Source organism: Salvelinus sp. IW2-2015, unplaced genomic scaffold, assembly GCF_002910315.2.
Source record: "Salvelinus sp. IW2-2015 unplaced genomic scaffold, ASM291031v2 Un_scaffold16521, whole genome shotgun sequence".
Classification (NCBI taxonomy): Eukaryota; Metazoa; Chordata; class Actinopteri; order Salmoniformes; family Salmonidae; genus Salvelinus; species Salvelinus sp. IW2-2015.
Genome location: NW_019957625.1, coordinates 1 through 13,321, shown reverse-complemented (window position 1 = coordinate 13,321; position 13,321 = coordinate 1). Strand labels below are relative to the sequence as shown.

Below are 13,321 nucleotides of genomic sequence, written 5' to 3'. Positions count from 1 at the left end.
ACAGAATTAAACACTGTATTACACTCTGAGTTCTCATGATCCCAGAGGTGATAATGTAATTGGAACCATGAATAAGGAAGTGAATGTGTCAGGTTTAGAATGCTTTACAGTGAGCAAGTGAAGGATCATGAAAATTGAAACTAATATTCAGCATACAACAAACATGTTCAAACTGCATTACCATCTTGTGTATTTTTTACAAATCTTTCTACATTGAGACAGACAATGAATATTGTTCTATAAAAGCATATTTACTGTAGAAAAACATGACACTGGCATTGAGTATAAAAATCATCAATTCATCAATTAAACACAACTTCTGGTATTATACAGTATTTATAATGCATTCAGAAAGTATTCACATCACTTGGACTTCTTCCACATTTTGTTGTGTTACAGCCTGATTTTAAATGGATTAAAGAACTACATTTTGTGTCACTGATCTACACACAATACCCCATAATGTCAACGTTTTTTTATATATWTTTTATTTTTATTGAATGTTTTACAAATGAAAACAAAAATGGCTGAAATGGTTTGAGTCAATAAGTATTCAACCTCTGTGACAACAAGCCTAAATAAGTTCAGGAGTAAACATTTGCTTAGCAAATCACATAAGTTGCATAATAGTGGTTTGAATGACTAGCCCATCTCCATACCCCACACATACAATCATCTGTAACATCCCTCAGTTGAGCTGTGAATTTCAAGCACAGATTCAAGCACAAAGACTAGGGAAGTTTCTCAATTCCTCGCAAAGGCCACCGATTGGTAAATGGGTAAAAATCAAATAAAGCAGATGCTGAATATTCCTTTGAGCATGGCGAAGTTATTCATTAGGTCAATACACCCAGTCATTACAGAGATACAGGCATCCTTCCTAACTCAGTTGCTGGAGAGGAAGGAAACCCCTCAGGGATTTCACCATGAGGTCATTAAAACAGTGTAGTTACTCCATAATACTAACCTAAATGACAAGAGTGAAAAGGAAAAGGCCTGTACAGAATACAATTATTCCAAAACATGCATCTTGTTTGCAAAAAGACACTAAAGTAAAACTGTGAATAATGTGGCAAAGAAACTAACTTTTGKCCTGAATACAAAGTGTTATGTTTGGGGCAAATTCAACACATCACCGAGTACCACTCTTCGTATTTTCAAGCATGGTGGTGGCTGCATCATGTTATGGATATACTTATTATCTTAAGGACTAGGGAGTTTTTCAGGATAAAAATAAACGTAATAGAGCTAAGCACAGGCAAATTCCTAGAGGAAAACCTGGTTCATGTAACGGCGTTCCTCCTCCTCTTCATCCGAAGAGGAGGAGCAGRGATTGAACCAAACTGCAGCGTTGTATTTAGACATAATGAATTTATTTAAGTGTAGACGAAAAACACGAACTTCACTTGAATACTTACAAAACAACAAAACGAATGTAGACAAACCTGAACATACGAACTTACATATAACACGAAGAATGCACGAACAGGAAAAATGACTACATAAAACGATGAACGAACGAAACAGTCCCGTATGGTGCAAACAAACACAGAAGACAACCACCCACGACAAACAATGTGACAACACCTACCTTAATATGATTCTCAATCAGAGGAGATGAAAACCACCTGCCTCTAATTGAGAACCATATTAGGTACCCATTAACCAACATAGAAACAGAAAACATAGACTGCCCACCCAAACTCACGTCCTGACCAACTAACACATACAAAAACTAACAGAAAACAGGTCAGGAACGTGACAGTTCAGTTGTCTTTCCAACAGACACCGGGAGACTAATTCACCTTTCAGCAGGACAATAACCTAAAACACAATGCCAAATCTACACTRGAGCTGCTCAGAAAGACGACGATTGAATGTTCCGGAGTGGCCTAATTACAGTTTTTACTTTAATCTGCTTCAAGATCTCACAAGACTTGAAAATGGCTATCTAGCAATGATCAACAATGAACTTGACAGAGCTTGAATAATTTTTTAAAGAATAATAGGCAAATATTGCACAATCCTGGTGTGCAAAGCTCTTAGAGACTTACCCAAAACAATTCACACCCAAAGGTGTTTAACATGTACTGATTATTTTTCTTTGAAATTACAAAACATTTTGTGTAGATTGTTGACTAAAAAATGACATTTTAATCCCACTTTGTAACAACAAAATGTGAAAAAAAGTCAAGGGGTGTGAATACTTTCTGAAGGCACTGATAAATTATTTTTAAAAGGAAGTAAAAACAATTTAAAACTGCTTGTCCATACTATTCAAACAAACCAATAATCAAGAATTCCTACACTTCAAAAATGCTTGTGATTAATTACAATCCAAGAAAGTGTCATTGTGTATCACACAAATTTAATCACTTTTTAAAAAGGTAAAGTCAGCAATATGACATCCTCATACACAAATCAGTCAAGAATCCCGTTATTGATTCTTCCCAMCTGATGGGGTAAATTGCTGACTGTATTTTACCAGCACAGGGAGACTAATATTATTCGAGATTGTAGACCTGCTGGATTCCAAGGGTGTTTGAATAGAGGAAAAAAGGTATACTCCGCTTAAATAGCACGCTTAGTTTAAAACAGGTAAGGGGAGATTAGTCCAGTTTAGGCCACTAGTTCATTTCGGCCTTGTGAAGGCCTTGGCTTCTTTCGTGAGTGTTTTGAGGTCCTCCTTGCCACTGTCGTCTGAGTCAGGTGGCTCATAGTCAGAGTCTTCACCAATGTCCTCGCTCTCATCATTGATGAAGCTGTCATCGCCCCCAAACTCATCATCATCATCATCATCGTCGTTGTATGATACCGGCTTTTGCGCTGCAGAAAGGATTGTATAACAATATTAACAGCCATTTCTAGTATTATTAACGTGCTGTATAATTCCATTGATGCTAGCACAAGACATTGGTTGTGTCTTTATCAATATTTTATGGTACGTTGCACACAAACAGCACGGCTAACGGTATTTTATTACATTCACTCATAACATGATTCAAATAGGTATCATTCAATTCAGCATGGAAAAAAAGGCGCAAGTTTAAGTTTGTTCCACCTGAGCGAGTCCGACCACAAGTCTTCTTCTAATGCCTTTTAAGGGGAAAGTAATCCAAAAGTAACTGAAAGCAATTTGCCAGGTAACTAGTAACTGGAATGGATTGCATTTAGAAAGTAACCTACCCAACCCTGTGACCTACGCTCTGGAGTGAAGTTTCCCTTGGTAATGATCTAGAACAGGRGTGKGCAAACTATGGCCCGCATGAGGTTTGATGGTGGTGGGGCATTATAAATAAAAATGGAAATGGATTTTGACAAACAAATCGTTTAAAAAAAATCTGCTTGGCCCTCCAATGAATTTCGAAATCCCGATGTGCCCCTCGAGCCAAAAAGCTTGCCCAACCCAATCTTGGATTAGCATCCCCTTCCCATATCCTTAACCATTAGTGGGGAAAACGCAAAAGTGACCCAAGATCAGTGTCTAGTCATGTCCAATATCATAACTATGAGTCTGTAAGATGAGGCAATACAAATTGAGTTACACACCTCCCTTTCAGAAAGTCAATGTTACTCATTGAGTTTATAGATCCTGCTGACGTCACATCAGAGACATGGAGGGCAATTGGTTTAATCGTTTTTGCTTCTTTAAACTCTGGAGGGGAATGTGGATTATAGGTTYGTTCAATGGATTCACTAGTGCGACAGTGTATTGATATGCATACACATCGCTGTCTGACTAAATCTRGAAAGATAAAAACAAACAATCCAATAGCCCAGATAAGATTGTTGGGCATCTGCACAATCCATGGCATTTACAGCATTGCTTCAGATCAAAGGTTTCTCTTATGTCTCTGCTTCCTCTCTGCTCTGCATACCAGTTGGATTCATTTGATGTACGGCTGATTATATTCTGCATTGAAGAGGAACCAAAAATGGAACCAAAAAAAACATTTGGGGGGGGGGGGGGTGAGAGGTTAGCATGTCTTTCTCTCTCAGATATAAATGAACATACCTCGAGTCTTCTTGGTGTGTTTGTATTCCTTCCAGTGGAGAGGGTTTTTCCTGGAAAGAAAACAGGGAAAATGGTTGATTTACTACCAGAACTACTAGTATTGTCAAATGCCAATGAGGCTAAAATGTCGGACTCTCCATTTGTTCAAGCCTTTTGGTCGCTGATGTCAACCGCTCAAGCTTAAAATGGAGGCCAACAAATTGAGTCCAGTCAGACACTCTCCTGTCATCCGAGTCCTATGATTGCTGGCTTATTCTTTTATTTAACCTTCCTGTATCCAGAAAGTTCCATTGAGGTCAAAATACCTCTTTTACAGGGGAGATCTGGCTATAATAAAAGGTTATATTCTCTTTTCCTGTTGAAATTGTAGAAGCTATTAGGCAACTTTTTTCCTGCAATAATGGTCTTGAGACACGATACCAGTCTTTTTATCCTGTAATGGTGACTACATTGAGGTGTGCATCCTACCTGTAGCAGTCTGTGCCGTACGGACACTCAGGTCGGTCCGCGTCCTCCTCTTCCTCCTCGTCTTTCGCGGAACTGTCCTCGTAGTCGCTGTCGCCGGGGTGACTGCATTCTTGGAAGTGACTGGGTTTTTCCTTTGATAGAAATAACAATTTTGAGAAGAAAATCATTGAAAGCTCGCTATTAAAATGTTATGGTCGATCCCATTTTGATTGTATTCTTTGAAGAACATTTAGCTTTTGAGCTAGCACTTTCTCTTTGCTCATTTCCTTTGCCTCAAATAAGAGAATCTACATTTGAACCTGCTCTCTGCCATTTAGTTTTGGACCCTGCTCTATCTAGCTAATCCTTGTGTACGTCCCAAATGGCACCCTATTCCCTATATAACACACATGCAGTGCACTACTTTTTTACCAGAGCCATAATCGTCCCTGGTCAAAAGGAGTGCACTATAAAAGGAATAGGGTGCCATTTGGGACACACCCTCATCTTGGAGAATACAGTAGCTTATCCCATGCTTCACGTAGTTGTTTGTTAACTATCAGTGGTTTGAAAATAAACAAAACCTTAAATAAGAGAAACTATCTGGGGGGAAAAACATACTGCACATGTTCAGTTCTTGGTATCAGAAAGTGCTGCCGTGGAACCAATTTGAACAGAAAACATTTGTTTTGTAACATGCATAATAGCTCAAGTGCACTTATCTCATCTGTAGTACCCGGAGCAACATAAAATAAAAATACCCATCAAATATGGCAAGTCTTGAATTAAATTACTTGTTGGAACATTTGCCGGCTAAATTCATGTTCTCGGACGTGCAGGTCTTTTCAAGTACTATCTTAAATAAACATTTCCAACAGTTATTGTTCAGACAATGTTATGTGGGGATGTACCTAACAGCCCTTTCCATAGGGGCAGGTCGTCCTGAGCCGAGCTTTGGACTGGGCGGGGCCTGAAACGTCACCTGACCCTTGAGGCCCCTTGCCGACCTTCTGAGGCTCTCTCCCCCTGTCCTCGGACTCGCTGGCCTCCGCTCTGCTCGTAGAAGTGCTGCTGACATTTGCTGTGGAAGCTTCTCCTCCGCTTCTCTTCTCTCCATCGTCCTCCTCCACGTCAAAGTGGTCCGACTCCACGCTCTCCTCTACTTTACTAGGCTTCACCTGCTGCCTGGCTTTAAATGCCTGCGGAGTGATATACCATATACTGTAACGTACATTAACCAACAACACACAAACACAATACAGCACATTACAGACAACAGTGGAGGCTCATCAGAGGAGGACCATCCTCCTCAGTATTATTCTGAAAAATGTAAATAGTTAAACATTTTAAAAGTTATTTTTAGACAAAACTCTACTAAATATATTCACGTCACCAAATAATTGATTAACACACTGTTTTGCAATAAAGGTCTACAGTAGCCTCACAGCACTCTGTAGGGTAGCTCCATCGTGTAGCCGGAGGACAGTTAGTTTGCGTCCTCCTCTGGGTACATTGACTTCATACAAAACCTAGGAGGTTCGTGGTTCTCACCCCCTTCCATAGACTATTACAGTAATTATGACAACTTCCAGATGACATCCTCCAACCTATCAAAGCTCTTTCAACATGAACTGACATGTTGTCTACCCAATCAACGGAATAGATAATTAATCTAGTACTGAAAGTATAAGCTACAGCTAGCTAGTGCTGCATGAATAAAATGTGGTGAGTAGTTGACTCAAAGAGAGAGGCTATCTACAACAAAACTCTTACAAGTCAAGGTATGCTTATAGTTTCATTCATTTATTGCCACCGGGGCCCACCAGTATAACTGCTAAACTGCTTGCTAACTGTACACTTTATTGGATGATTGTAGCGATTAACTAACCCGTTAGTTTAGTAGCTATGTTGACTGACGTTAGCTAATATGGTGACAACGATGTCGGCTGTGCGTAGCGTTTGGCGGTTATGATGACATGAAGGTTGGTTGGGAAAAGTTCTCGGCTGGTCACAGGCAGCTGATGTGTTGTGCACTGAAGTCCACAAGCGACGGGAAAGGTGAAAGGAGGAGAGATGCGAGAAGGAATTATCCAACGATCAAAGGGATCATGCTGTTTGTATGTGGTTGCTATGAAGTGAACTGTGTTTGATTGTGATCAGGGGTGTACTCATAGCGCAGATCCTGTTGAAAAACGTTTCTTAAACGGAAGCAAATGGAACAAAACGGAGATAAACATTCCTGATTTGTCCAAAAGAACTCGTTTGCAACTGTTGTACTAATGATTACACCCTAGATCAGCTAGATGCAGGCAAGATTGTGCATGGCGGTATTGAATGTGTCATTGTCTGTCACCTTGATTACTCAAATTTCTTTCAACCTGTGCACCTACAGTACCAGTCAAAAGTTTGGACACACCTACTCATTCAAGGGTTTTTCTTTATTTTTATACAACTTTCTACATTGAGGAATAATAGTGAAGATATCAAAACTATGAAATAACACATATGGAATCATGTATTAACCAAAAGTGTTAACCAGCTTCACCTGGAATGTTTTTCCAACTGTCTTGAAGGAGTTCCACATATGCTGAGCACTTGTTGGCTGCTTTTCCTTCTACAATGTAGAAAATAGTAAAAATAAAGAAAAACCCTTGAACGAGTAGGTGTCCAAACCTTTGACTGGTACCGTGTGTGTATACACAGATAGCATTGGCTATCAATAATCAGAGCAAGCCACTGTCTGCAACATTTACAAATCAAAAGCCTAATGGATAACCTTTTTGACATTGTTGACTATAACGTCAGCACTATGTAGTTTAAATTAGCATTAGGAAACCATGTCTGCGTCCCAAATGGCATCCTATTTCCTACAGAGTGCAATACTTTGACCAGAGCCTATCGGCCCTGGTCAAAAGTAGTGCACTCTATGGGGAATAGGGTGCCATTTTGGATGCAACCATGGTAAATGGGTCACTAGACTCCAGAGGGAGTCAGTATGAGGAAGTTGAAACTTTCAGGGGAACTTTAAGGAGTAAATAACAAAGGCTTAATCCAAAAGAGTAAGATTTGGCAGCACGCCGAAGAGGATACGGACATCTTCAAGAGTGGTAGGTTGTTTCGAAGTGTTCCACTCGTCGACGTACAAAATTACACATGACAGCGACCGTTGAGTAATGTAGGCCTAGTTCTTCAAGATTTCCCTTCCCGACTCAAGATTAGAAATTCCCAAGTTTTCCATTTATCAACTACTGTAGTGAGTAGTGATTGCCAATAGAATAGGCTATGGCTTGGCCTGATGTTGTTGTACAAGACCTTGTAAGAGTTGTGTGTGTTGATACATCCTTTAGTACATGTTCACACACACACACACACACACACACACACACACACACACACACAATAGTTAGTATACACTCAACTGTTGTAGACTGGACCTCTTCCTCATTGTCCTCATCCTCGTCACTCTTCTTCCTCCTCACCCTCTTCCTGGGTGTTGGCTCTGCCTCGCTGTGTTCAGACTCGTCCTCCCCTGACAAGGGCGCTGTGTACCTGGCCCGTTTGGCCGCGCCCTGATTGGTGCTTGTCGTTGGGGTTGCGGTTCCTCTGCCTCGATTTCCAAATCCTAAAACGAGGACGATTCTGGGTGAACRGGTCGACTGTGTCATGTAAAAAATGATCTATTATATTGACAAGATAGTTGAGTGACTGCTATAACAATGAAAATATATGTTCTCAAAGGCAGGTGAAAACGTGCGACACCATTCAGGCTGCCGATGAGTGGAGTTGCCCATCCTTGATAAAGGGACGCCACGTGCAAATCACAATGAAAACAGCAGAGATGGGGAAGCTCTGATCATCAGGGCCCAGTTTTTCAAAAATTGTCTATCTGGATTTTGCCTATTGGATAGGATTAAATGCGTAGAAATATAATAAATAAAAAGGACGAATCATTGACTTGAATGGGGACTCCCATTCTATTCCTTCTATTTTTATGCATTTAATCCTATCGGATAGGCAAAATTCAGATAATAAAAAATWAAAAACTGGGCCCAGTGGCTGCAGTGTCCACCCTGGTTTCAGTTTCTCCCTGGAGTTGAATTATTCACTTAATGCCATTCATTGCCCAGACCTATTCTCAAAGCGTCTCAGAGTAGGAGTGCTGATCTAGGATAAGGTCCCCCCTGTCCATGTAATCCTTTTCATTATGAATGAACAGGGAAAACTGATCCTAGATCAAGTTGAAGATAGGAAATTAGGAATCTGAAAAAGGTTATGTGGCGTCGACCGCTGATTGACGTAACCTAAAATATAGATTTACGGTCCCTGTTAAAAGGCTTGCTCAGAGGCATTGGCTATCAATAATCAGAGCAAGCCACTGTCTGCAACATTTACAAATCTAAAGCCTAATGGATAACCTTTTTGACATTGTTGACTATAACGTCAGCACTATGTAGCCTAAATTAGCATAAGGAAACCATGTCAGCATCCCAAATGGCATCCTATTTCCTACAGAGTGCACTACTTTTGACCAGAGCCCTATCGGCTATGGTCAAAAGTAGTGCACTCTATGGGGAATAGGGTGCCATTTTGGATGCAACCATGGTAAATGGGTCACTAGACTCCAGAGGGAGTCAGTATGAGGAAGTTGAAACTTTCAGGGGAACTTTAAGGAGTAAATAACAAAGGCTTAATCCAAAAGAGTAAGATTTGGCAGCACGCCGAAGAGGATACGGACATCTTCAAGAGTGGTAGGTTGTTTCGAAGTGTTCCACTCGTCGACGTACAAAATTACACATGACAGCGACCGTTGAGGTAATGTAGGCCTAGTTCTCAAGATCCCTTCCCGACTCAAGATTAGAAATTCCCAAGTTTTCCATTTATCAACTACTGTAGTGAGTAGTGATTGCCAATAGAATAGGCTATGGCTTGGCCTCTGATGTTGTTGTACAAGACCTTGTAAGAGTTGTGTGTTGATACATCCTTTTGTACATGCACACACACACACACACACACACACACCTACCTAACTCCATGTAGTTAAAGGGTGGCTATATGTAAAGTAACAAGCAATCGGCCTCAGGTTTTTTTGAATATAAGTAAAAGTTTAAAACCAATGCAGTGCATCCTGTTGAGACAATGGGTTGTAAGCCCCTTATATTATTATTCATTTAAGTAGGATTCGATTCTTAAGAACTGGATCTCAGAGGAATCCTAACATGGAGCCTTGTAAAGCTAGCAACTATTCGTAAACTTAATGCATTTGATTTTCTTTTTTTGCAAGCAAACATATTGATTTGAGCACAGATCCGCCATTTCTCGTGCTTTTGCAGCTTTCTTTTCACATATGACAGAACTACAGTTCAATAACGCTCCTCGGAAGCAGTGGATACAGCTTACTGCTTCCAGCGCAGTGGGGCAATAAACATATCAATCTTCTATTAAAAAATGGTGGAAGTCTCTGACTAGTTAGACCTATTCAGAAACAGCAAGAGCAGTTAACTAGGTAAATTCCGTCTCTCTCATGCACTAACCTTGTGTCAATAGWMAAATGTGCCAATCCACTTCAACCTGGCATCCTTCATTTGATGAGGAATCTTGTCTTAATTTGTAATAATAACAATTATAACATTAATTGCCGTCATATGCATSACAATTAATTGTAATCCAAAATTCCATTATGTCACAGCCCTAAATAGGAGTGATACCTTTGGTGGTGGTGGTGGGGTTCTTGGGAGATACAATGGGTACAGTCATCCAAGCAGGTAACACTCTTTTCTTTGGTTCAAGTTTCGGCTCGTTCTTGTCATTTTCTGCTTCAGCTACCCCAGCTTCTGTCTGTGAGCACACAACCACAACGCAAACCGGGTTTATTGGTTCCACCATATTCACAGAAAACATTTATAAATATACATATTAATTGTAGTCACGAGTGGGATTCCCTGGGAAATTGGTGTCCGAAGCAGAATATTTTTTTTTTTTTTTGTTTTTTTACCTTTATTTTACTAGGCAAGTCAGTTAAGAACAAATTCTTATTTTCAATGACGGCCTAGGAACAGTGGGTTAACTGCCTGTTCAGGGGCAGAACGACAGATTTGTACCTTGTCAGCTCGGGGATTCGATCTCGCAACCTTTCGGTTACTAGTCCAACGCTCTAATATGAAGCGTAATTGGTGTCAGTAGTGGGATCCCAGGAAAATTGCCAACAGTAGGATACATCTCAAGATAAAACTTTTGTTAACACTACAGATTTCCTGACCTGGTTTGAGGTAGGTGGGTTAGGTAGCTGTTCATCTGGCTCCTTCTGGTCCACACTACCTCCCAGTCTAGATTGTTGTTCATGGGAGCTTGGTGTCCACCCCTTGCCCTGTCGAGTGGGGTAAGCAGGTTCGTCGCTTGGTTCAGGGGAGGCAGGAGGAGACTTAATAACAGCCTCGTCTTCATCTTGAAGAGCCTGACTGTTTCTGCAAGGGAGAGACAACTTGTTGCAAACACGAGCACCTTCTCTGCACCGGTTACATGAGTCATGCATGTTCCTTCTTTAGTGTAGGCAGTAGACAGCAGCTAAATTGACTCGAGTGTCTGGTTAGGATCCTTTTGATCTAATCTTCAAACAAAAATGAAACATGAAAATTCAGAAACAGAAGACGACCATTTAAAAAATATGTCATAATTGAATGTTGCTTGGGTGTTGGTTTTACATAGAAAGAGATAAAAGACACTGGTATTTATTCCAATTCAGTCCACTCAGTCTAGCCTGTCTTTGGGAGATGAAAGGAACAAATGAATGTAGTCATTTGCAAATCAATTAGTTAAGCTATTGTCTGATGCCAGTGCCAGAGAACAATCCTTATCTTTCCAAATCTGTCTAAGGGTGGTCAGGATGACCAACGGGGATGCAAGCCGTTCATAAATCACAACGTGCATATTGACCGGCAAATAGATAATGTTTGCGTGTATACAAAGGAAACATAGAAACGGGGAGATATAAAACTCTTCATTAAGGAGTCAGGAGACAACTTGCTCTACTAGTGTGACCTTTTCTGCAGCAATGTTAAGCGACTAATTATTCTCCACAAAATATTTTGCTACTGGAGACGTAATGTCATGCCACCATAGCGACTAATTGTGACATGTTTTCCCAATGGGAAAAGCGAACACCTCTAGAAGGTTTAAACCTGAGGTGTAAGTAGGAATACATAAGCATGGACCCGAAAAACATATTAAGTAGTCTAGGTAATACATGATTTGATTTCAAAGATGTTAGCTACATTATGAGACCTTTACAGGTAAAAAGAGGGTGATGTTGAAAAGCTGAATTTAAAAAGGAATCAGATGGTCTTATATGCCAATATTTGTTGACTATAGATTTGATATCACGACTCCCATCGTATAAGGTGAGTATGTAATTCATAGAGAAAATACGTTTTCTGAGAATATTTTTTTGCATTAAAGCCTTTTAAACCTCAAATACACTGCAAGTTAAAAATGTCCTGGATTGCAGGAAAGTTATCTTGCAAAAGGGTGATCAAATTAAGATCCTACATATGTAGAACTTTGTTGTATGCAGGTTAACTAGAAATGTGAAAATGCATGGAGGAGACTGAGGATCATTTTATGCGCTGTAACGCTCATGGTTACCAAGAGAACTGGCTAACTATAGCATACAAAGGTAAAATACAAAACTGCAAACAATAATTATTAGACAGAGGCATTCATTAGAGGTTGTTAGCCCTGTAGAAATTGTACTGCTTGTAGTACAAAAAAAGCAAGTATGTATAGAAATATTTAAAACAAATTCAAAAGCTACTTCTTTGTGCACGTGTGAAACAGTTATAATTTTTCAGATTTCATTGTTTATTGGTTTCAAGTTTAAGCCAATTCGATATTTAGACCTCGAGAGGAAACTTCAGTGGTTGAGATGAGGAGTAGAGATACCTGGGTGTTACATCTTCTCCACCCACAGCCACCACCTTGTAGATGTACTTCCCAGGAAGAAGGGAGATGATGTCTCCCTGTCCAAGTTCATGCCACTGGTTCCTGTCCAGGGGTTGTGGGAGGTCATCCAGTGAGGACTGACAAAAGCAGGGGTTCACATGCGTCTGGGATTGGAAAGAATAAGAATGGCATTCTTTGAGTTATTGGTGGCCATGAGGTGCAGTTGGATATACTTGCTATATCCGCACAACAGCTGGCTGTAAACAATTAGTGGTCTTTTAAAATAAGTGTCTTTCTCACACCACTCTTCACTTTAAAGGGCTAGCATGCTAACGCTAGTCAGCAATTGCTACAGAAACTGACTCAGGGTAAGTTCATCTGACTCTGGTTAAGTAGTAAAGTTAGTTAGTTGCCAAAATGTCACTATCCCTTTAATGTAGTGTAAGTGTTGCCCTTGAGTGGTAATTGCCAAACTCTCAGTAAGCTGACTAGATGAAAGAGAAGGTTGCAACTACTTGAATTCAAAATGTTCCTCGTGTTTTTTTCTTAACCTTAATTCATCTGCAGCAATGTTGCGGTCCAAAGCCCTTACTACATCCTCAGGCTGTGACCTTTGACAAAATGGAGAGAATCTCTATCCTTTTACAGGCAGCCTGAGGGGTTTTAGACCAAAACGTTACTGAAAATGAATCTGCTGCACAACTAAAATAAACAATTGAAATCATAAGTGTTGGGCCCTATTCCCTTACTCAGTAAACTATTAAATAAAATAATTTCTAATAAAGGTAAGGTGTGGTAAGACCACACAAGACAGTCACCCTGGGGTAAGAATCTACAGGTTCTCAAATGGTTCAAGAACCCTTCCAAAACATAAAAAGAAAACATGATGATTACCGAGGGGCCTTCTTGAACATACTATTGATG

At 40.1% G+C, this 13,321-nt stretch overlaps 1 protein-coding gene across 1 annotated transcript; it reads right to left on the bottom strand.

Annotated features, from left to right (window-relative positions):
- Window positions 1-230: 230 nt before the first annotated feature.
- On the bottom strand, window positions 231-12,561 carry LOC112080817 (aprataxin and PNK-like factor; the record flags this gene model as incomplete). Its single annotated transcript, XM_024146736.2, has 8 exons — window positions 231-2,826; window positions 4,016-4,065; window positions 4,484-4,614; window positions 5,374-5,661; window positions 7,882-8,084; window positions 10,168-10,297; window positions 10,719-10,923; window positions 12,398-12,561. Coding segments are annotated over 5 exons (990 nt in total), but the record flags the coding sequence as incomplete, so codon positions are not given.
- Between the last annotated feature and the right edge of the window lie 760 nt (window positions 12,562-13,321).